The sequence below is a fragment of the Miniopterus natalensis genome, chromosome 5, assembly GCF_054644295.1.
Source record: "Miniopterus natalensis isolate mMinNat1 chromosome 5, mMinNat1.hap1, whole genome shotgun sequence".
Classification (NCBI taxonomy): domain Eukaryota; kingdom Metazoa; phylum Chordata; class Mammalia; order Chiroptera; family Miniopteridae; genus Miniopterus; species Miniopterus natalensis.
In genome coordinates this window covers 52,380,577-52,406,102 of record NC_142085.1, presented here as the reverse complement: position 1 = coordinate 52,406,102, position 25,526 = coordinate 52,380,577, and the positions used below count along the sequence as shown (strand labels likewise).

Below are 25,526 nucleotides of genomic sequence, written 5' to 3'. Positions count from 1 at the left end.
AGTATCAAATTGCAGTAGAAATATTGATAGAAATTACTATAAAAAGCTTTCCTAAATGTCCAGTATAATGTTACAGTCTAGTATATTTTAGAAAAATACTAGCTGTTGCTAGCTTTCACAATGGAATATTTTGGCCAATTGTTGCTGATTTGTGTGCTCAGAACACATGAAAATTCCACTGTATGTTTTTAGTTATGATACTTTGAGTTCACACCTTAAGTGGGAATATTTTACTGATTGTGATTTAGCTAACATAACACACTTCCTCTTTTAATCTTATATGGAAGTCAATAGTGCCTTTTGACATTCAAATTCTCATCACAGTGTTAAAGAAATTTTATCTCCATGCTTTGCTTCAGAGGGTTTGGAGGTAAGTTGCTGACTTCCCAAGGAAATAAAGTAAAAACAAGGAAAAAGTTATTTAAATTCAATTGTCTCCTTTAATACAAATTACCATATTATATAGTTTACTAATAGTTAATATTACAACCATATATTTATTCAATTGTCCCCTTTAATACAAATTACCATATTATATAGTTTACTAATAGTTAATATTACAACCACATATTTAGAGAGAACATGTATAAACATATGGTCATGAATATTACCCTCCAGATTTCATATAAAAATTATAAATTTTTTGTATCTCAAATTTTGGAACCAAATTTAGGACACAGATGGACATATAAGGTCAGGATGATTTTAAAAGATTCCTTGTGAGATTTTAAAAAATATATCTGCCATTGTATTTACTATAAAATCAGTGGATTTAATCATCACACTGAATTTATCTTTGAAGAATGTTTTAAATTTTTCTAATTTTAGTCATAAACATTCATAATTTATCTTCTAAAATTCAGCAGCCAATTGGGCTGCCAATGTAAAAAATATCAAATGTTAACTGGAATAAGTAGGTGTAATCACATAAGCCAAATGAGAAAAGGTGTGTTTCCCTTGTGCATTCCTATCATTGCCCGGTGATTCCTACTTTTCCAGATAATCTTACAAATGTGACACCCATAGAGGGGTAGGTGGCTATCTGAGGGTGTACACACAGGCACACCAGCAAGATTCCATCCATCGAATAGAAACCTCAAGAGCATTAGACCCCAAGGGCAAGGGCATGCCAAAATCAGCCTGAGAAAAACAAGATGCTTATTCTAAAACTAAGAAACTGGACATAAATATAAATTCACTTATTTGAATCACCCTTTCCTTTTTTATCTCAATTCCCCTCACTTGTCCTACAGAAAGTTAAATTGTACTTACTGCCTGGTGTTTCAACTTTCCTCTTTTTGTATGGGTGTTTTGAAAACATAAAGTAAATCTACATTTCCCTCAGCAATCAGTATTTTTTGAGTACTTACTAGGCACTATGGTGAATGCTTTACACATGTTTACATTCTTGTTTGAAGAACCCTATAAAGTAGATGGCATTTCTGTTTTTCAGATGGTAAAACTGCAGTTCATTCATTTATTCATTCAATAAATTAGTTTGCTTTAGAGGCACTGGTAACCAAGACAGGCAAGATCCCTGCTTTTGTGGATCTTACATTGGGAGGAGAGCCGTTAAACAGTGAACATGTAAATAAATAAAAGCTGTGAGGATGCTGAAACAGGTGAGGGAGTGTGTCTGCAATGAAGTAGGTGGTTAGGGAATGTCTGAGGAAGCGTGGCATTCAAGATAAGCCCTGAGCAACCTGATCACCAAATACAGATGAGAAGGCAAAGGAATACTTTGATATTCCACCACAGCAAATAGCCTCCTGAGAGAAGAAATAGTGTCCTGAAATATTTTGAGCCCACTGACAGAGGTTGATAACTTGTATAACAAAGAGGTCAGGAAGCAGGAGGGCTCCTATAATTTATAAATTAATTGTTCACCAATGTTTCATTCTGGTTTCTAGGTTAGGGAAATAGATAGAGGAAGTCTCTATGATCCTCATTAAGAGAGTTACATACTTCAAAGTCTTGGTAATTGCTGAAGTAGTGAGTAGAACATAATCAGGGACTTTTTAATTATTTTCCCTATTCACAGCTAACCAGAGCTCTCATTCTCATAAACAGGCTGAGCCTCCACTTTGAAGTCTATATCTGTGATGACACTGTCATTTATTCTTGGATTAATATTAGGAATTGAAGGTAAAGTGTCACAAAATATGTTTTGAAGTGTCAACACAACTGTCAAAATGTTTATCAATTTTAAGGTAGTATACAGAGTACAGAGAGAACCATGGTTGAGAAGAGGTACATGAAGGCAGATTTATACTTTAGTTTTTCTAATTATCAAATCTGCAAAGAGAGCTTATCAAGATTATTAGTTATCAGTTTGGCTCCTTTGAAACACATAAACCCCACATTTAGATGAGCCCACATGGAAAGTAAGAAATCCCTAGGACCGAAAGGGTGAGCGGGCCACAGGAGGGGCTATGAGCATTCTTCAATGATAATGCTCTTTTGTGTACAACCAACCCCAATCAACTGCATTTATAGTTATAGAGTTTTTATTTTGTTTTTAATCTACAGATTAAATATGACTGAAAATTGTATATAGGAAAGAAGAAATAATTATAGGTCACATCATTTTTGATTCAAACTAAAATGTTACATCTGAAAATATTTTACATATATTTAGTAGTAGGTGTTTCCAAAACAACTGCATAAACATAGTCTCAGTTGACCCTAACAGTCACCTTTTTTGGTATACTTTATAAAACTATCTCACTGATGAGAAAACAGAGATTCCACCACCTTTTCAGAGACACACATTGAGTAACCAGCAAAGCCAGGTATAGAATTTAGGTCTCTGACTGCAAATCCCCTGCTCTCCCTTTCCCCATTACTGTCACACTCTGCAACTATCCCATCACCCCAGGAGATGACATTTTAAATGCTTTCCATTTACAAAGACTCCACAATGACTCATCAATGGATTCTTCTTGTATTTAAAACACTGTAAATGTCATCCTGACCAAGACCAGCCATCTCCAATAGTGACATTGATAAATGTTTTCTAGGAGGTTTTGCCTCTCATGATATAATCCCTAGAAGCTAAAGATAAACCCAGAACACTTCTGGACTGACACTGTCAGGAAGCTCTTTCCCATCCAGAACTAATTCTGCATATTTCAGCAGCATAGACAAACTCCTATGAGAGCAGAGCTGAGCATTAATGAGAGGAATACTCTGCCTTCTATCCCACAGAAATAGCAGACGATTTTCTGCCATCCTAGGTTTGTGCCAAAACCTGAAGCTAAGAGATAAGAGGTGAGCCAGAAATCACAAATGTAAGGTTTTAACCCTGCAATCCAATCACTACTAGAGCCATCAGCTCAATACCTAGACCTTGCAAGGCCCAGTTGTTCAGTTGGAAAGACGACACCTGAGCTTAGCTACCTATTTATTTAGTAGAAATTCCCCTTCCTTCAATTTTATAGCATTTTTTTCTCTACTAACTGGATAGTAACTGCTTAAATTCTTTTATAAAACAAAGTAAAGGACTGATAGGTAGGCCAATTGGTAAATAGAAAAATAAAAGTATAAATAAATATAGGCATATATAAATAATGTAAACTTTCTCTGCCTTTTATATAATGAGCTCCATTAGTTATAATAGTTATTAGATATCTTTTAAATTTTATTTTTCTGATTGAGCAAAGCAATAAGAGAGCAAGAATGCTCAATTGGGAGAGAGTGTGGGTAGGAAAGAAGTTTCAAATATGGTCACAGGTCTTAGGAGTTTCCTGGAGTTGCCTTAAATTACCACAAACTGAGATGGCTTAAAAAAACAGGGATGTTCTTACAGGCTAGGAGTCCAAACTGTGGGTGCCTGCAGGACCATGCTTTCTCTGAAGGACCTGGAGCAGAACCTGGCCCGTGCCCGGGCCTCTCTCAGCTTCTGGCGGTGGCCCCCGCTTGCGGCGGCAGGACTCTGCCCCCCCCTTCGCCGGGTGTTCCCCTGGTGTGTGCACTTGGTGTTCTGCTCTGTGTGTGTGTGTTTTGCAGTTCACACTTCCCTCCTCTTACAAGGCCATCAGTCTTACAGGATCAGGGCCCACCCTTAATGATTTGATCTTAACCTGATTACATATGCAAAGACTATTTCCAAGTAAGGTCACATCCACAGACACTGGGAGTTAGGACTTCAATATACCTTTTTAGGAGAGAACTCAAACCCGTAAGAAAAAAATTGGAGAACTATTTTGTGAGATTTCAAGGGTCCTTTGGAAATAAATGTAAAAATTTAAAACGTGCAAAAACTCTGAACAAGTGTACCATTGCTAAGAATTCATCCTAGGAAATAATACATGTTTATTGAGATTTATAAATATAAAAATATATTTTCCATAGAAGTGTTTATTAAGCACTGGAAACAACTTAAATTGTTATCAGAAAATTATCATACATATAAATATTAGACTCAGTGTAGTAATTAAGAAAGATAAGTAGAAGAGTGACAATAAATTCATAAATATTAAATAAAAAAGCAAAGTTACTGAACACCAAGTATAGTGATTTCAAATTCATGTTAAAAATGTGCATGTGGATAGGTTTATGACTAAAAATTATTGAGAAGTATATATCAAACTGTTAATAGAAGTATCTTTGAGGATTGTATTATCCAGTTTTATATATTATTTTAATTTCTTAAAATAATAATGTATTATCAAAAGAATAAAGATATATTTTATCCTGGCCAGTGTAGCTCAGTTGGTTGAGCATCTCCCTGTGCACTGAAAGGTCGCAGGTTAGATTCCTGGCCAGGGCACATTCTCAGGTTGGGACTTGATCCTGGTTAGGTTGCTTGTGGGGGCAACTGATCAATGTTTCTCTCTCATTAATGTTTCTCTCTCTCTCCCTCTCCCTTCCTCTCTTTAAAAAACAATAAAAACATATAAAAAAGAAATATTTTAAAGATATTATGAGTGTAAAAAAGGAATGATGAATGATGCTGATTTCAGTTTATTTTTCAATAATGGAATTCTTTTTCAAATAAATTATTGTATTTTACTTTTTAGTGAGATATAAATTGTCCTTTAAACATCTATTTCTAAATTTTAATTCTATAATGTAGGGTCTACAGTAAACTCTATTAAAGAATTTGATAGTGTTAAGTACAGAATAAAAGATTCTCTCTACAAAGGAAGATTACTCCTCCGTTAGCTAGTTGTATTTTGGGACTTGTTCATTTAGTTATTCATTAATTTATTTTGTCTGTTTTGTTTACTTACTGCAGTATCCCCAGTGCCCAGAAGAGCAATCGGAAAACATATATTCTATCTGCCTAAGAAGTGGATAAATAAATTTCAGCTAACCAGCAAGGGAGGGAATAGCACCTGATTCGCTTCTCCTGTGTATCAACAGTACTCAGCACGATGCCTGTCACTTAATCATCTCTCACTTCAATCTGTCATTGAGTTTTAAAGCTATACTGCTGTACAGTGATAACTAACTTTAGAATAACTATAATAGCCCGGCTGGGCATGGTTCAGCGGTCAGGGCGCATGCCCGGGTTGCGGGCTCGATCCCCAGTCGGGGGCGTGCAGGAGGCAGCCGGTCGATGACTCTCATCATTGCTGTTTCTCTCTCTCTCTCCCTCTCCCTTCCTCTCTCTGAAATCAATAAAGATATATTATAAAAATAAATAAAATAACTATAATAAACTATCACCTAGAAATCCTGAGAGAACTGGCAATCTTTGTGAATTTTTGTGTGTGTGAATCAAAGACTTTGTTATCAAAGACTAGGTTGTTCTTTTAATTAAGATAAAGTGAGTTGAGTGCATTTCAGAGCTCACAGAGTGAGACAGCTTAGTCATGCCTTGTCTCCACTATAGGATTTTAGTTTCTGGATATACTATCAACTCTTTAAAAATATATAACATATGTGTAGGTCATATGGTTATTTTTAATTAACTCATTTATTAATTCTATGTACCTTGTCATCTGATTGTAGTATTTTCTATGCTTGCTTACAAGTTTCTCTCCCTATTTTTTAGAACACTGCTGGCTGTTCCTCATTGAAATATAATAACACTTTTGCAATTTTGAATTAGTTTGTTACTAGTACAATGTGTCAAATTAAAATAGGTTTATTTATTTGCAAACACATATAATCTTATTCTGTCCCATACACAGGAAAAATGTTTTGATGTTTCTTTTTTATTTAACTGTTGATTTTAATCCAAGACCATGATGTAGCTACACAATCCATCCTTACTCTCTCATCCGATAACACTTACAGCACATGGTAAATTAGGATGGGCATTATAATCTAAGAAAACTAAGAAAGAAAATCTACATCTCCTTGAGAATAACTCCACTAAAAAATCCAAATATCTATATGTGATGACCATGGAGATGCCCTGCTCAAATCTTCCTTTAAGACAAGCTACTACAGGGAATACAGTTAATTAACAACCTCCAGCTTCTGCACCTTTTTATACACCACCATGGTCACCAGGCTGCTCTTAGCCAATGACTAAGCTGAGCAAGCTTGCTAGAACCAGGCCATTCCTGCCCAATGCACATTTCATTGGGAGGGAAGTTCTGGCTCAAGGAATTCCTTTCCGTATGGCTAAGCATTTCTGAATTGCAGCCTCAGCTTCTTCCTATGGAGCCCTAACTTCTCTCTCTCCTTTCTCAGATTTCAGACCCGCATCTCAGCCTAAAGGCTCTCTGTATATTCTAACTTCCTCCCTCTTTATACTTTATTATATACTTCATGTGATAAATGTTGCACACCTAATCTCATCTTGGCATTTGCTTCATGGAGAACCAAACCAGATACAATACTTGATATATTTTTAATTATAAAACTAAAAACTAATTAATGGTCTGCATAGTGTAGGTATATGTTTGAAAATATATAATAAGATAAAGTGCAATTCTTAAATAATAAATATGGCAATAGATATGTCTTGGAATAGTGTTACATTTCTTAGAGGGTGGGTACACCTAATGTAATTTTATAATATCTGGTTAATAGTCTCTAATATATTCAAAAATTTTATACTATTATATGCATAAAAGATAGTTGGTAGAACAAACTCAAGAAAATTCAGCTTTTACTATAAGAGATCTGATACAAAACATGATAGAGCTCTCTCTGGGTGGTGTCCTCATGGTGTTCACCTTTGAACGAAAAACAAAAATCAAAGTCTGAAGCATAGTTACTGATTCGTAACTGAGTCACTCACGGAGCAATGCAAAGCGACTAAAGATCACAGAAAGATGTTCTGTCCAGCTGTGTTTCCGTGGGTACATTTTGATGAACACAAAATATTGAACACAACACTAACTAGAAGATTAGAATTCTGATTATCTCCTTATGTATTTCCTAACACTATTTATGCATTTTTTTATTACTGTACTTCTTAAGGAATTTATTTTAAATAGCTCATTAAAGAAACAGAAACAATGCAATTTAAAGAACTGTATATTCAATATTTAACATTTAAAAAGCATCAAAGTAGAGGAAGGAATTAATTTGCATGCAGAATATTTTTTTACCACATTTAACTTTGTTATTTGTTAGCAATTATAAATGATTGTTGTTTTACATTGGTAGCATATTAAAACAGTGAATTCTTACATTAACTGTCACTAGTTTCATTTTACATATAATTTAATACAGTTTACCAAATTTTGTTTTCTTTAATTTGTCACCACTTGAAATGTATACGCTGTCCGTAAATATTTTTCTATTCCTCTAAAGTTACACTTTCTATTATAAAGAGAGATGGACATTTAAAAGAAAATTTCCCAACAACCAGTGACCAATTAAGTACAATATCCATTTGCAAATGCAAGTGCATATGCATTTTTACCTAAGGACCAATTCTCTCACCGCACCATACTTGAAAGGTGTTAGTCGCATGTTTGACACAATGGACCCTTCTGTCATTCTCCAAACACTCTCTCCTCTAGGCGCCCATGAAATCAGACTGCCTTACATTCTCCTACCTTACCACACACGTCTCTTCATCACCTTTGCAGGCTCCTACTTCTTTTCCTTACTTTCCAGGTCAGTCCTTGACAGTCTTCTCCCCTCTTCACACACTGTGTCCCCAGATGATCTTATCTAGTCCCTTGGCTTTAAATATGATCTATGTCCTGGTGACTCACAAATCTGTACTCTAATTTGGACATTTTATCTGAGTTTCAACCTCATAAAACATTTGTCACCTCAAAATCATTCATGCTCCAAATAATTCTTTCCTTTATTCAACAAGCATTGCTTGCCTACTATGTCTCTTACCCTGTTAAGGCACAAAGAACACAGTTGTGGAAAACAAAACAAAGTATCTCCACTTAAATGTCTTGTAGGCAATTCAAACATAATGCATAGCAGGGTACACGTTTTCACCCTCAAATCAGCTTCTTACCTCTTCTACATTTTCAGTATATGACCCATTTCATCAACTTTCTTAGACTTTAAAAACTTAGGTGTCCTCTTTCTGAACAAGTAGCTTATTTGGGTGTTCCAAGAAACACCAGCAAGGAAAGGAAGACCTGATACGGGAAGGAAAAGCAGCTACTAAATGGTTATTAAGCCAGCTACAATTATGTGCAAATGGTGCTTGATCTCACAGGGAAATTTTCAAAAATTATATAAAGAGCACATCTCAGAATTATCACACTGAGGAAGCTGGGATATTTATACATCCATTCCCACTGGTAGTGGACTTCTTTGAGCTGTGGGGGAGAGATGCTAATTGCCCAGTGCTTCCAGCCTGCTGGACACATAAGCAGAGCAGCCTTCTGGAAAAAATCCTTAGACAAAGAGAAACAGATGCTGGCAGCCACAGTTCTTCTGGGCACACTGAACCATAAAGCCAGAGGGAGATGGGTAAGGAACTGCTAGATCCTCCTTGATTTTACCCCATACCCCAAATTTACCCAATAATGAATCCCGTGGACATCACCTCGAACTATATCTCAAATTCTATCCATCTTCTCAGCTCCACTAATGAAACCTGAGTGCAGATCACTGGCATCTTTCATCAGCATTTCTGAAATAGGTAACTTCTCCCCACTTTCACTCTTGCTTTCTACATCCTAATGTCACACTGAAGCCACAGGCATCATCTCAATGCTGGAATCAGGTTACAGCCTCTCCTCATTTAAGTTCTTCCACTGTAATGACATCAAAACCCAAGCTTACGTGGCCTTCAAAGGCCACTTCTCCAAATCTGTTATCATTTTTCTTCTTACTCAAAATAATCCTGATGTCACCTTTCCATCTCAAGGAGGGTGCACTTGTTCCTTCCACCTAGGAAGCTCTCCTGATAAATCTTTGTCTGGTTACCCGCTTCTCATCACTTAGGCCTGTCCCACACATTATCTCCTCCCAATATCCCAGCTAAAGAGCCCTTCCCACCCCCTAATCACTCTTTGACCTCTTGCCTTTATTTTCTTTCATTTACCTCTTCTATTTACCAAATAAAAGGTAAATTCCATCTTTATCTGGTTTACCACTGTATCCTTATACCTAACGGTGCCTGACACATAGCAGATTTAAAATAAATATTGGTTTAACTTTAAGAAAACATAAAGCAAATGGTGAATACTTTATGATCCTATTTTTAATGAAATATATATGAGGACAAAGAAAAATTAACAGAAATAAATATATAGATGACCTCTTTTCCAAAGCAACCAAAAGCTAATATCTGGCCAGTTAATTAATATGATTAGTTAAAGCATATATACTTTAAAATTTTTATTTTAATGTAAAGTATCTAACTGCAAATTTATCCCTAAATATATTAATGTAGAGCCAAGACCGTTTTCAGGGTCAACTGATTGAAATTTATCTTCTGTTTCACATAAGCCTCAAACATAATGGACTATCCATCATTTCCAGCTTTGGTTTCTTTTAATTAAAAGAATAAAGAGATGCTTATAAAGCAAACTATGTGCAGAATTACCTTATAGAACTATCTTGTTCAAATTAATATAAAATATATCTTAGATGTTTTGACTTTATAAAAGTGATCATCTTAGTTTTCAGAGGAACAAGTTTCTGTTTTGCCTTTGTATTTCATTATTTTATGCAATATTTAATTGAATTATTTCATTAATAAGGACAACAAGCATAAACTCATTTTGCAAAAAACACTATTAACCTTTTTTAAAAATACCCGTGAGAATAAAATACAGAAGCATGATGGAATAGCCTGCTAGAAATGAGTTTTCAGGCTGCTGAGGACATCAGTTTATTTTAACCAAGGTATAAAGAGTTTCAGTTACTCTAGTGAATCAGCTAGGGAAAGGCAGGTTAATAGAGCCTCTATTGGTCCCTAAAAAGTTAGTTGTAATTCTATTTTCTTAGTGTGATAATGAATTAAAAAATTAAATTATCTTCCACATATTTTCTCAGTTTACAAATTTTCTACAGTATACATTATCTATACAATAAAATTTAAGTAATACTAAGTAATCACAATGCTTTCAAAAGTGAGCAAATGAATAACATCTGTGTTTATCTTGTAATTCTGATTATTTCAAATTTACTTAAAATCTACTAAAATTTTAGTCTAGCAGAGTCTCAAATCTAGAAAACTATGTATGATTTTTGTCATTAAATTTGTGTGTGCCTGCCTTAGAGGCTACAGAAGTTCATATTTTAAAGTATTTCACAGTCTTTAATTTATCACTTATTCATTTTCCTTTTCCCTTTGATAAAGAATTTGAAGAGAGGAGTAAATATTTAAAGGCTGAGAATGGAGTCTGAGAAGTTGGTTTTTAAAGGCTACATTTGGCAGGAGTAACATTTTCCTTGAAAGCCAGAATGACAATACAAATTAAAATCTCTTTTCCTGAGGCATAGTCCCAAGATCCAAGACACATTTGGTGTGGAGCCCCAGGCGTTCTGGCTTGACTACTGAGAAACAAAGGGACTGAAAGGTGCAGTCATTCTTTAACTGCATTCAACAGGGCTTGAATTTTCTCACTTTCAGGGTTGATTAGTCTAAGCCAAATATGGATTAGATCCTTTTTAATGAAGGACTGTAAATGCATGGCAGTAGATTCTGGAATCCTTCCCCTGTATCTGAAAAAGAGGTTAAGACCTTACTCCTTACTGCAATGAGAAAGAATGTTCTGGCTTCCAACTTTTTGTCAGACCTCTCCCCCTTTAGGTATTGACATTGCCATGTTTGCAATCAATGCCACCCCCTTTTCAAGACGCCTTCTCCACTAGACAACCCTACTTTTGTTAAAAGCACTGGTGTCTTTCTAGTGGCCTGAGCTGGATGGCTTGTTGGTCTCTCTGGTCTTCTTACTCCCCTTTCCTAATCCTGTCTTCTTAGGCTCCTTTCCTACCTCAAAAGGGTCTTCCCTTTCAATCAGAACCTGGAGCCCTCTAGAGTCTACTAGTGTCACGATTACCGCAGACTTGAACCACAGCTTCCTGCCTTTGCCTGCAGTGGTCTAAAGCACCTGCACAGAGCCACCGGGTGAGCCCTCCCGGGAGCAGGGCAGGACAGGAAGAGCACAGTCAACAAGGCAGAAAGGCCAGGCTTAAAGCTTAGCCTCCACCTTCTCAACTAAATGTCCTCAGGCAGCATACGAAACATATTTAAGCCTCAGTTCCATCACCTGTGACAAACAATGCCCATCTTGCAGCATTTTTGTGAGAATTAGAGAGAGTCTGAGGCTAGCAAATCTTCATATAACTACTACAGATGGCATAATATTTTGCAGAGTGGATACACAGTAAATGGTAAATATTACTTGTATTACACTATTATATTCTAAAACATTTCATGACTTTCTATTCTCTTCTTCCAAATTGGCCTTCCTGCTCTCATCTATTTTTATTAAAATGCTATTTTGTGTTCAAATTCCCCTTCAAGATCCAGCTCAAGCACTACCTCCTCCAAAATTTCTTTCACAATCATACCAAACTGTCAAATTCTTATAACACTGTAGCAGGTGTGCCCAGTTCTTGGTAATGCTAACATAAAATAAAATAAAATTATTAGTATTAATTTAGCTCCATGTTTTAAGACATGAACATCAAATACTCTTGGTGTAGGCTTTCTCCCTACCTACCTACGTACCTCCTTCCTTCCTTCCTTCCTTCCTTCCTTCCTTCCTTCCTTCCTTCCTTCCTTCCTTCCTTCCTTCCTTCCTTCCTCCCTCCCTCCCTCCCTCCCTCCCTCCCTCCTTCCTTCCTTCCTGTAGATGAAAGCCAACTCTGCACCATTTCTGTGGTAGCCATAGCAAGTGTGTATTTGGTTTTACAGACACCTCTCTTCCCTCCATTCCTTAGTACCACGAGCTTGAAAGTTGCTGGAAAGAAAGTGGATAATTTTGCTAAAGGGTTCAGGAAACTCCTTGGAGAAAAACCATCAAGACTCCAATCCAGAACACCTCTGATGGCTTAAGGCTGCCCAGGTAGAGTCAGGTAAGTGAATACAATCGCCAGCTGAGAAAGGACACAGTCCAGACAAGATCTGAGAGCATTGTGGAAGGATCGGGTCTGCAAACAACCAGTGACTGACATGGGGCTCCTGACTCAGCCACGCTGGCGCTTAGGGCAGACTCCCAGATGCACGTTTGCTGTGTAAACTAAAGAGCTAGATAACTGGAAAGCTGAAAGCTGGAACAGTGTGAATCCAGGCCAATTTGAGAATAAACTTGAGCCCTAGCTCCAGTGGTGAGTGACAAGACACGCGGAGGCAGTTGGCAAAAAATGGTCCCTAACACGAGGCAAAAGAAGCATGGGTGGATAAGATGACAACTTGACTGTTCCATTTTCAGCAGAAATACTAAAACTCCAAGTCTGAAACAGCTTCTGGACTGTGGGCCATTTTCTGGAGTGCTTCCAACCTGGTAGGGGCTGTGTAATTCTCCAGCTTGAAGAGGCACTTCTGTGTGGAGCACCCTACAGTGGAGCCTGTGGTCCCATGAGCCAGCCTGGTGAAGCTGATCAAGTCTCTGTGTTTCTGGGACTTATCACAAAATGGTGACTTTTTGGCCATGCATGGTGAGAAAATACAAAGAAAGAAAACTGTTCATCCTGTTAACTTGGGCATGTAACATTCTCAAGCTGTGACTTTATGTGAGCCTCAGTTTACCCTAAACAAAGAGTAGGTAAAGTCCCATCGAAACATACTATTTTCTACATAAATTCCTTATTACATGTCAGCATTTTTTAAATTATTTAAGGTTGTGTTGTACTTTGCTTAGTAAACTGATAATTCTTCAGGTATAGATAATACAGGTATATATATGTGTGTATATATATATATATATATATGTATATATATGGTCTAATACCACATATTACATATAGTAGGTGTTCAATAAATATTTGAAGGATAATTTAATGAGTAACAATATACAGGAATTTTTTATGAAGAATTGATTTGGTACCATTTTAATATGTGTCTGTTCACTCACTTTATTTTTCCCTTCTGGTTCAATTTGGTCACAAGGTATTCTGAAGATAAATGAATCAAATATTTATGATTTCTTTTAGAAAGGCAAATTAAAGATCAACATAATATTTTCTCTCTGCACAATAATGCAAGAGAATTCCTAATATCCCTAGGGCAAATTCACCCTAAAACTCATTTCATTTTCTCTGTGATATCCTTTTAATTCATTAATGTGAATTTAAAGAGTATGGGCCAAGCATATCTTGAAAATTCGTATATCAGAGCAAATCCTGGACCATTTCTTACGCTTTTTATATCATCAAAATGCCCAGGCTACACTTTTTGAAGGGCTGTCTCTCTAATGTAAATATAATTAATTAGGTACCAGTGTCATGAAATGAACATCAACAATTTGATACTAAACCTAGCTCTGGTTCATGTTCACTTATTCATTTAATGTCATCTAGCATATTAAATACCTATTCTTAGATTTTTTTTAAAAATTGTATTTACACAGGTGCATAGTTGCCACATTTGGACAACAGGACATCAAGAGACTTTTGAGTGATGAACTTTACTTTGAACAGAAATAACATGTGCACTGAGCTTCAGAAATGGCACTGGCCTTGAAGAAAATAGATGCCATTTTTGTAGAATCAACTGTTTGCCAGACACTGTCTTTAAGCAGTATGTCTATGCACTTAATCTTCATAGTGACCTTTGATGTATTATTATTTCCATTAAATAGAAGAATTGAGACTCAGAGGTGTTAAATAAGTAGAAGTTTATAAAGGATGTAATAAGCAGATCTCTGTTTCAATAATCAGGTGATTCTCATCCCAAAACTCTTGTTCTAAGATAGGATAGATTTAGCAGTCTTCTATAAATGGAATTAAAAACAAACAAACAAAAACTAAGCAAAATTCATCCTTTAATTATCTGCTCAACAATTTTCTTAACCTAAAAAGAAAGTGACCTGACATTGAAAGAAAATAAATGGTACATACCACTTTATAAACTTCTAACTAGACATAAAAACCTGTTAAATAGGGATATATCATTCTAACAGCACATTTAAAATCATCATGATCAGGTTCATTTTAAAGATTATTAATTCAAGTACTAAGTAGGTTCTTTATAAATGCTTCTTAAAGTTTCTCTGTCAATTAACACACCCCAATATCTACTACAGTGCTACTGCATAAAAGAGATTCAAAATGATGCTGAAATAATATGACTGAATAATTTAATCTATAATCACTGTGTCAAAATTTGTTCTACATTTATCAGGCACTGAGCATTTAAGAGGAGGCAATAATATAGCTAATAATTATTAAAAGCCTCCAGGAAGGTTTCCAATATTTTTACATGTTAATTTATTATCATTTTTGATCCTTAGGACAAGACACTAAAATGTATTATGTCTATTCCACAAATGGGACTTAAAGAAATTAAGTAACAGCATTAGACAGTTTTGGAAATGGGATTCAGATGTTGTCTCCTGACCTCTGTTTGTTAGTTTAATCTATTTAGGAAGGAAAGAAGGGGGTTAGTACACTTACCACCTCACATAAATTTGATATGAAACCCTACATACTAAAGTTAAAGAAGTAGTAATAAATGTTAACATGTTTGCTGGCTTCTAATTCATCATGTCTAAATTTTTACCTCTGGATGGTTAAAGATGCCTTTACATTTGCTTCTGATTATAGCCCAGGGATCTTCCTTTATGTATAACCTACCTATTCTATGTATATGCATCTATAAAATAGGCTAATGTCTGCCCCATGGTGTTGTCATAAGTCAATAATAACACTAGGAAGTAGTAAGCATTAAATATATTTCACAAATAGGTTATTTGACAGTAGAGATTGTCAAATACAAATGGTAACAGCAATGGGAAGTAAACTGAGAGTTTATGCATAGTAATATTTGGATCAAACTTCCTACGGCTAATCTACATCCTATGGTCCTTAAAGTCATCCTTTTTATATGTCTATGTTCCTATTTCTAATAACTGACTCAGGTAATTCTTTGGATCAAATAGGCAAGATAATTTCTGAATTGGTGGGATACGTAGGTAGATAATTTAAAAACAAAAAAGAGGAAAACATCTACTGTGGTGTATATTTACATAAAATTAGTAATGATTGTTGTTTATTGTATATAAAATATATTTTATTATACACCAAGTTCTTTATTAATTTGTAATATTTCCCAGTTTTAATTTTTAAATAAAATTGTTCTAGAACTGAGCATGACAAAAAAGCCTGCAGTCAAAATCTGAAGGATAACCATCAGGTAATGTCTTCTTTTCAGTCTCTAATTTATCATATATGTGAAGTCCTGAATCTCAGAACATTGCCAGTTCCTAGACAGCAATGCTGGACTCTGCCCTCTTGTCAGAGCAATGGCCATCACCTTCTCCAGGTGTCCTTGTCATTGACTATCCCTTGAGGAGCCCTCTTTCCTGAATAACAGAAATTTCTGTCTAGCTAGACTTTCTCATACATTTGTGATTGGTTATATCCATATGTAACTATATTTAAATGTCAAAGAAAAATCTGAAATAAGCTGAGAAAAATTATGAGCAAAAATGCATTCATCCTTTACAAGTTGGCACTGCATGATTTTATTTTATTATTTATTTATTTATTATTTATTTATTTTAATTATATCTTTATTGACTTCAGAGAGAGGGAGAGGGAGAGACAGAAACATCAATGATGAGAGAGTCATTGAACGTCGGCCTCCCGCAGGCCCCCAACTGGGGATCAAGCCCGCAACCCGTCATGTGCCCTGAACAGGAATCAAACTTCGATCTCCTGGATCCTAGGTCTATGCTCAACCACTGCGCCATGCCTGGCCATGGCATGATTTTAGATCAATGCTTTGAAGATAAAGCTTGCTCTTCAATGTAGAAAGGGCAAAAACATCTCTTGATTCAACCTTACCTTTACCAAGTGAAAAATTTAAAAATACACCTAAAGTAAATGCTTCATTGCAACTGCTATTTTCATGTAAAAAAAAAAATTACTTAAAGTAGAAATTCCATCTTTTTATCAGCTTTAGATAAATGCTGATTATTTAATCTACCAATGAGCAAAGGCAATTCAATAGAATGCTCTATGTTTATAAAACAATAGAGGTTGTTAAGTCATCTAAATTATTTATATTCAGATTTAACTTGCAACTTAGTACATCATGGAAGGGTAACAGCCATATAAAGTGAAGAAATAAAGTGTCATTCTGTTATTCATGCCATGTACCCCTTGTCCTTTTACTATTCATTGAGCCAATCATACGCAGATGCAGTTAATGCTGTATTTATGACTTCATTACATACTCTGAAATAGCTTATACAAATATTTTTTCCAAATGTGATTATAATGTGGAACCAAAACATTTCTTCTGTGGTAAAGTCAAGAATAAAACAAACAGTTATGTTAATATATTTTGTAAATTTTTTTTCAGCAAAGTACTAAGAAGTAATGGAAAACCCGTGGTACATATATGTCTGTCTCATGCTATCATAAAATAACACGGAAAACAAGAAATTTTAACAAAAAATTTGAAAGAAAAATTAGGAAACTAGATCAATCAAATAAGCACCAAATTAGGAAGATATCAATAATCAAAGTTGAAGTATGATTTTGTACTGACAAAACTGTGAGATGTAATCAGTAAGACATCAGTATCTTCTAATTTTGCCAATTCCCTAAGTTCTGTGAGGACACAGTAGTATTGTCTTCATCACCCAAAGCTGAGAGTCTGCTATTAAATCCTGAGTGCTGTCTACAACATGCACGCAATTAAAATTGGTCAAAGAAAGGGTAATTAATTCATTATTTCACTACTTTTTATGTTTTTCTTTTGGGGTTTTGGTGGAATATGAGATAAAAAACAATTTATTCAAAATGCCTTTATTGATTAAAAAATGGTAAGCTATTTTGATCCACTGCTTGGCAAAGTCTCAGATTTATTCTCATTTCAATTGAATTGAAGAAAATAGCTACAGCTAATTAAGATGAGCAAATAGCAGCAAAGGCAGGCTTGTACTTCTAGCAGTAAATGAAAGCTTGCCTGTCCATACTTTATTTCTCTATGGTTCTATTTTCATTGAATTTTCAAAAGGTAAATCTTTTTATAGTAACAGAGTGATCGCTTGAGCTCCCTTAGCACATGAACTAACTCTCTTCTGTAAATTGTGTATACAAGATATTGATTTTTTAATATAAGTTTATCTAATTATGAAAAATTATAAACTATATGCCATGTTTTTTTGTTAAAAAGAAATAATTTTTAGGAGGACATTAAAATTTAAACACATAAAGAATCGCGTGTCTTACAAACATTCTACCTTTTTTGTAAAAAAAATTGCTCCTACTCTTCTGACTCACTAAAATTTTGCTACTTAATCAAAAGCATTTCTAAGCTTTTGTCGTTTAAGGTATCTCTCTAACAAATAATTGAGACTAGTCTAATTGCAATTTTCTAAATGAGTACGTGTCTTGATAATAAAGTTCAAGTAGATAAATAAAAAATGCTTTCCAGAATATATCTGGGGCAATGAGCAGGCCTACTGATTAGAATACAGCTGTACTATACTTAAAATACATTGACACAAATTTATTCAGAGGCATTCCCTCTTTCATTATGAGCACCTACTTTGCACCAGGCACTGAAGTTGGTACAAGGGCTTCAGAGATGATGAAACCTAGTTCTTGCCTTGAAACAGCTTACAGTCTATTGAGAAGGGGACAATGAAAACTTCTACATAATGACAAAGAGAGCAACCCAACAAGAGGATATAACCCTTGTAAACATTCATGCTCACAACACATAAGCACCTAAACAGATAAAGCAAATCTTGATGGACATAAAGGGAGAGATCAACAGCAATACAGTCTAGTAGGACACCTGAATACCCCATTGACATCAGTGGATAGATCTTTCAGACAGAAAATCAACAAGACACAGTGGTCTTAAATGACACACTAGATGAGATGGATTTAATTGATATCTTCAGAGTATTTCACTCCAAAACAGCAGAATATACACTCTTTTCAAATGCACATGGAACATTTTCTAGGATAGACCACATGGTAGGACACAGAAAAAGTGTCAAAAATTTACGAAGATTGAAACATGAGACTAAACAATGAATGGGTTAACAATGAGATCAAGAAAAAAGTCAAAAGATACCTTGAAACACATTAAAATGAGGACACAACAACCTAAAATCTCTGGGACACGGGGAAAGCAGTCCTAAGGAACATTCAGAGCAATACAGGCCTACCTTAAGAAACAAGAAAAATCGCAAATAAACAACCCAACTTTACACTTAAAGGAACTAGGAAAAGAATAACAAAGCCCAAAGTGAGTTAGAAGAAAGGGAATAGCAAAGATCAGAGCAGAAATAAGTGAAATAGAGTCTAAAAAACAATACGAAAGATCAATGAGCCAAGAGCTGGTTCTTTGAAAAGATAAGCAAGATTGGTGAAGCTTTAACAAGTCTCATCAAGAAAAAAAGGGAGAGGACCCAAATAAATAAAACCAGAAATGAAAGTGGAGAAGTAACAACTGACTTCACAGAAATACCAGGGATTAAAAGAAAGTAATTTGAACAACTGGACAATTGAACAATCTGGATATACGGAATTTAAAATATATTAAGTTGCTTTAAAACAATAAGTATAGCTGTAAAAGTTGGAGTTATTTTAACTTTGAATATGTACCACGTCTCCTAAATATTGAAATCGTGTGGCCTTTTTGTGCTTCTTTGTTTTACTTTCCTATTAGGCCATGGGGGAAACTGTGGTCTTGTTATTGGCGAAGGGGCCCTCACTGAAGTCAGAGCTTGGAAGGAATTCCTTTGCTGTTTCAGATTTTCTTGTTTGGTTTTGAGAGATGGGGTATGGAGCTAGAGGATGTGTGGAGGGGTTTCTCCAACACTGACATCTACTCCATGAGCTTTTCATATGCGCTTATTTTATCACGGTTTATTAAACTTCTTTGATATTAAAAATTTATTTAATAAGTGAGTAAGCTCAAGGGAGATTTTTGTGTAATGTAAGTCATTCACATGACATCAGATATCAGAAACCAACGTGTTGAAGAGTAATCATAAATTGGCTGTTAAGATCAGAAGGATAACTTTCAGGCAGTGTCTTCTTTTCAGTCTCTAATTTATCATTTATATGGCACTAATTAATTTTAGAGAAATTCCTACACTCTTGTATTCTAATGATAATAGAAATGCCTCTTGAGATACTTGGATGAAAGTATAAATTTGCAAAAAAAACTGATTTAGAATTAAATTTAAAAATTTAATTTTTAAGAATCAAAATTTTAAAAACGAATTTTAAAATTATTAAAAGAATTATTTGTAATAGTAGTTCTGAAATCATGTCTTTAATGTCAAACAATTAAACCAAAGTTTAGTTCTAGAGGATTTGATAATTTATGCAATACTACTTAGAAACACAGAAACTGATCTTTAAGTGGGTATTCATACCGTCATAAATCCATCCAGCAAACCTGAATCGGGTTTTGGAGGTGCCTGCAACCGTTCCATCGACCATTTTTCAATGATGGAGGAGACTTGCGTATTTTCGGTATTTAATATTCTGAACCCTGTCATGTTGACACCACTGTATCGGTAGGGCTCTACATCAAGAGCAAAGAGGTCCTGAAAGACAAATTTTTTCATGTTATTATCAACAGAGTATATTTACAGGCATGCATAACTGTTATTCTTGCTTCCCTTAGGATAGTTAACATCAATGTGTCTCAAACATTATTGTTAAACATCATTAATCAAATAGATTAAAATAGACTATCCTCATGCTTTGCCAATGCAAATATATATACTTTACATAAACATATATACTTTACTTTGCCAATGCGCATATATATATATATATATTTCTAATTTCACCAATGAACAACAGGCTTTTATAACCACCTTTAAGATTTACACGAGCTTTCTTCTCTGTCTTAAGAATCGCTTGCCCTTAAATATTATGCATTAATATTTTATTTTTAACTAGCTAGAGGTGGTTTTTCTATGCCCTGCTTTTTTTTGGCTGGTTATTGCCATTTTTATGTTTTATCTTTTTTTTAAGAAATAAATCATAAAATATGGCTTCTAACTAAATAAAATTATATTAAAGCTGAGAAAAAAAGTTAGTAAGACTGGCCTTTTTGGTTGCAGAATGCTTGCAGTCCCTTTGTCTTACACCCTATCTGGCACCTTCACCATAAGGAAGCCTTTAGATTAAAGTTGCCCTTTCCAGTCTGTATACAGTAATTGCTCTGGCTTTGCCCTTTGGTTTTCCCAGTAGACAGGAATCCAAAGCTATCAGGGTACTTGACATCACTATGAAAACATACAGTACATGGGACTTTTGCCTTTTTTGAACTGATCTCACAAACACCGTGAGGACCAGGGCAAGAATAATGTCATTGGTCCTATTTACAGCTTGCCTTGGACTCATACGGCTATACAGACTAGATAACAGGAATAAAATTCTGTGGAGAACAGATGACATTGACCTGAGCTGTGCTCTATGCTGCAAAAAATATAACGAATCTTTAGTTTTTTATTTTTCAATGTTTTCAATCAAGCCAAGGAGATATATATATATATATATATTTTCAAGGGGCAAATAAGTATTGTATTGCAATACATGCTAAGGGGTAATAGAGTAGAAGTCAGCAAAAGTCAGAAGCAAGGCAGATGACTTTCAGTTTTTATAGTCAGAAACAACTTCAGAAAGCAGATGGGTTCTGAGCTGCCATCAAGACTGGCCAGGCTTTTGAGAGGCAAAGGGATAAAGGAGTCCGTTCAAAGTGTCAGGAGAGAGAAAAATTAGAAAACTTAAAACCTATTCAGGAGAGTGGTCTCCATCAGTTTGGCTACAAGAGAATTCATGAAAGGGAACAGTAGCAAACAAACAATCAAAACAACTAGAAAAGTGAGATTAGAATCAAACTAAAAAAGACCTTCAATTACAGGCTGTGTTCTATACACTCTAAACATTTTTTTTTTAATTTTCTTATTAAAAGGTACTTTTAATTTCCCTATCTTATGATTATGGTAGAACTGAGTTTCAGCAGAATTAAAATATAATTTGCTGAGTGAAGGAATCCACTCCCTCTCCACCAGCCTAACAAAGTTTCTTATAGGCCACAAAAAGTCTCCTGGTGGGAAGCAATAGAGAGAGAGTACAGCAGTTAACATTAGTATTTACCAGTAAAATGCAACCATAGCTAGAAGGATCTCTGGTGAAGAAGTTTTAATGCGGGAAGCTATTGTGATCAAGTAAATTTTAATAATCTGATATTGTAGCTTCAACACTCTTCAAAGGAAGAAGATCAATTAATTGGAAGACTTTTGAGTTAACAGAGAGAGAGCATTGATTAAGTTGGTCATTGTGGGGATGGAGAAGATGCATGCTAGAGACACTCCTAAGAAAAGATCAGTAGCATTTTGTTGGTGATATGAGTCAGAGACAATCAGAGTTTTTGTTTGTTTTTTTGTTTTTATTGATTTCCAAGATAGGAAGGGAGAGGGAGACAGAGAGATAGAAACATCAATGATGAGAGACGGTCATTGATCAGCTGCCTCTTGCACGCCCCCTATTGGGGATCAAGCCCGAAATCCCGGCATGTGCCCTGACCAGGAATCGAATTGTGATCCCCTGAATCATAGGTTCATGCTCAATGGCTGAGCCACGCTGGCTGGGCAAGAGACAGTAAGAGTTTTGAAGGAAGTCAGAAGAGAGGTCAATTTAGAGTACAATGCATTAAGGTTTAAGTAATTTAAAGTTATCTTAATGCCACAACAATTATCAGTGTTCTGCAATATAGCAACACACAACAATTCAGGAATATCACAGATGGACATTTAAATCTTATTTGAACAAAGGTAATAATTGAAACTTTAAATACATACTATTTTTGAAGAAAATAACCAAAGGGGAAAAAATGAAATAAAATGGAGGCTCAGACTTACAGATGCTCTCATATTTTGGGGGCAGGCAGGAAAAAAAATTAGTGGGAGAGACATACAGCTGTTCCACAGAGGAAGGTGTTAAAAAGAAAACAGGCCCCAAATGGAGTCACTTTTGCAAAGCCCATGTCACCAAACCAAAGCTTAATACCTAACCTAATTGCCTTTCAAACTTCCTCGGAATATAATCTTATATCATCTTAACTGGTCTGTCTGCAATTTCCTGGTCAACAACAGTGAGGTAATCTGCCAAAATCTGCCCTTTTGTCCCCCACTGGGAGGTGGGGAACAAAATCTTGCCTGAAATAACCCTTCTCTGCATTTATGACTTCCTTTTTCCACCCTCTCTGCCTTTTAAAGCCTTTTGCACAGCCTCTCAAAGCTCCTCTCTACTTGGTAGACTGGATGCTGCCTGATTCAGAAATCATTCAATAAAGACAATTAGATCTTCAAATTTACTCAGTTAAATGTTATTTTTTAATAAAGAGAAATCAGGTTATGAAATAATAAAGAAATAGAGCTAAGAGTAAGTAGGTTTGGTAAAAAGGTAAAGTCAGATTTTAGTGCATATTAAGGAAAAACTGTGTTGTAGGTATATAAAGACAAAAGGTAAAGGTAACATTCAATTTTCTAACTGTTAATTAAATCATATTGACTTAAAAATCCAACTAAATATAGCCAAATACAAGACAGTAAATTTAATCTACTAAAAGAGCAGCTTCAATGAACATGATTTTTGTCAAGTGAACAGAACATAAGAATTTGTGCTTTTCTAAAACATTGATTTCTCAGCAAACTAATTTTGAAATCTATTTTGTTCTGAAACTCCTCTACAGAAATATAAAAATGAGACCATATTTTGAATTTAATATCTAAAATGATATTATTTCAATATCATCAGCTTCCCACCAAAAATTATTAGTTCTTTGTGATGATAATTCCTTCTGAGTTTTATCAAAATAATACTTAGTATAACGACAAAAGTGCCATTCATTATATTATTTCTTCTCACTAAAAAAACCATTTCTCATTCTGGAAGTCATAATAATAAAATTTAGAGCATTATCTTTATGTTTTTTAAATTACTTACCAGAGTGGTAAAGATATAATGATAATATTCTGTCATCATTCCCATAGCTAATGCCTAAGAAGCAAAAATAAAAATAAATATAAATATATTGATATTGAAGGTACAGACTATCTGAAATACATTATGTCAATAAGACAGGCGAGAACAAAATAGTATGATTTAATAAAGAATCAGTCTATAATATTAAGGTTACATTAAAACTGGGTCAAACTAAATCTTTCCTCAGTAGTTAAAGAAGATTAGTGGTTACTGAAGGAATTTCAGAACTAATTCTCTTGATAGAAAAGCTATTAGTTGAATGTGTGCAATTGTAAGGCTTATTGCTTTGCATATTGAAGGAGAAATTTTATTTGACACAAACCTGAAACAGCACATCTTAGTTCATTATATTTTAAATGCATCACCACAAATACCCTAATGAGGAGCACCATTTTATTTTGATAAAAGGTATTACTCAATTAAGGAAAAGGTACTGCAAAGCACAAAGCCAATAGGAATATTTTAATCACTTTAGAGACGTTTCCCTAACATTAAAGAAGCAGATGTAAACCACCACTGTTATTCAAAAAGTACAGATAACGAAAGGTATTTTTATTTTTATTAATAGGCCAATTGCAATCCATTATGTTTTATGTCATATTTCTCCTGCCCTCGTCAATATTAGGGTATTAATCTTAAAACAAAGACTTTTGGATTAGAACTTGTAGCCATAAGAAATGTCAGTGTCCCCTCTGAAAAGAGAAAATGCCTTTGATATAGCTGTTCATCAATGAAGAGTAGTTGGTGATGACAATTGAAAAATGATGCTTTTTTTAATCCGAATAAAGAGCTCTTAGTAGAAAATAAGCATTTTCAGGTGCATCTAATATCCAATACTCTTCCACAAACTAACTACACAAATTCATTCTGGGTGGAGGTGGCATCTTAGTTATGAAGTCATGTATGTCATCAGTACCTTCAATTTGCCTCAGAGAAATCTAGCCAGCCCCAGGCTCCACTCATTTTTAAAGCTTTCAGAAAGAAAAATTTCAAGTTCAGTGCTGTTCAGTATTTAGTAAAAGCTCAGTTAGTTTAAATAAATAAACCAAACAAACAAACAAGTAAGGCTACACCGATAAATCCACCCTTTTTCTGGATATTTCAAATATTGGATTAAACCCATCTATGCCAGCTTTCCAAATATTATGCCATTTCCTTGGAGTTCCATCATTAGCCAATGCTGATGAATCTCAGAAAAAGTTCATAAATCATAAAATAGAGTCTTTTTAAATGTATTGCTGCATTGGTTTCTAGAATAACTGAGATCTAAACAGGGGGTAAATCTCTGGGACAAGGTAAGTTAAAAAAAAATACTTCTATATCTATGGGGTCTGCCAGTGTTATAGGATCTAAAAGGACACTGATGAATCTCAGAGGGAAGGTGGGGGCTGGGGAGAAATTAACCTAAGAGCTGAAATGTATATACGCCTAACCCATGGACACAGCCAATAGTATGGTGAAGGCCCGGAGGGGGGGTGCAAGGTGGAGGGGATCAATGGGGGTAAAATGGGGACATTTGTAATACTTTCAACAATAAAGATAAATTAAAACAAACAAGTAAATAAATAAATAAAAGGACACATTCTATGCAATAATGTTACATTAACTTCTTAATTTTCACATTCTCATTTGCCTTTTCTCTGGTTTTTCATTTGCTAATCTTGTTATAATTATGTATCTTTTTCTGTTGTATACATATTTTAAACGTTATCATAAGTCTATTTTCCTTTGTGTATCCTCACTTAGGTTTATTTTTAAATAAATGTTTCTTTATATCTCTAGATCATAATATCTATAAGAAATCAAGTATGAAATAATAAATGAATCAAAGAGAAGGCAGACTGAAAATTCTATGAAAGATCATGGGTCCTCTCACCTTTCAGAGAGCAAAGTAAGTCAGAGTTAGTTATTCTCAGGACAGGACAGCTGATGATTTGCATACTAGTTGGAAGCCTAGAGAAACCTACCAAAGCTCTGCTGCTGACAAA

General features: G+C 34.9%; 1 protein-coding gene across 1 annotated transcript in view; it reads right to left on the bottom strand.

Moving 5' to 3' along the window:
* GRIK2 (glutamate ionotropic receptor kainate type subunit 2) overlaps positions 1–25,526 on the bottom strand; it is a 485,925-nt gene that overhangs the window by 240,881 nt on the left and 219,518 nt on the right. Inside the window, exons 6-7 of the mRNA XM_016220206.2 lie at positions 23,500–23,553; positions 19,911–20,084 (exon numbers count right to left, since the gene is read on the bottom strand). Coding sequence (XP_016075692.1) covers positions 19,911–20,084; positions 23,500–23,553 — 228 coding nt within the window. The remainder of the gene's footprint in view (positions 1–19,910; positions 20,085–23,499; positions 23,554–25,526) is intronic.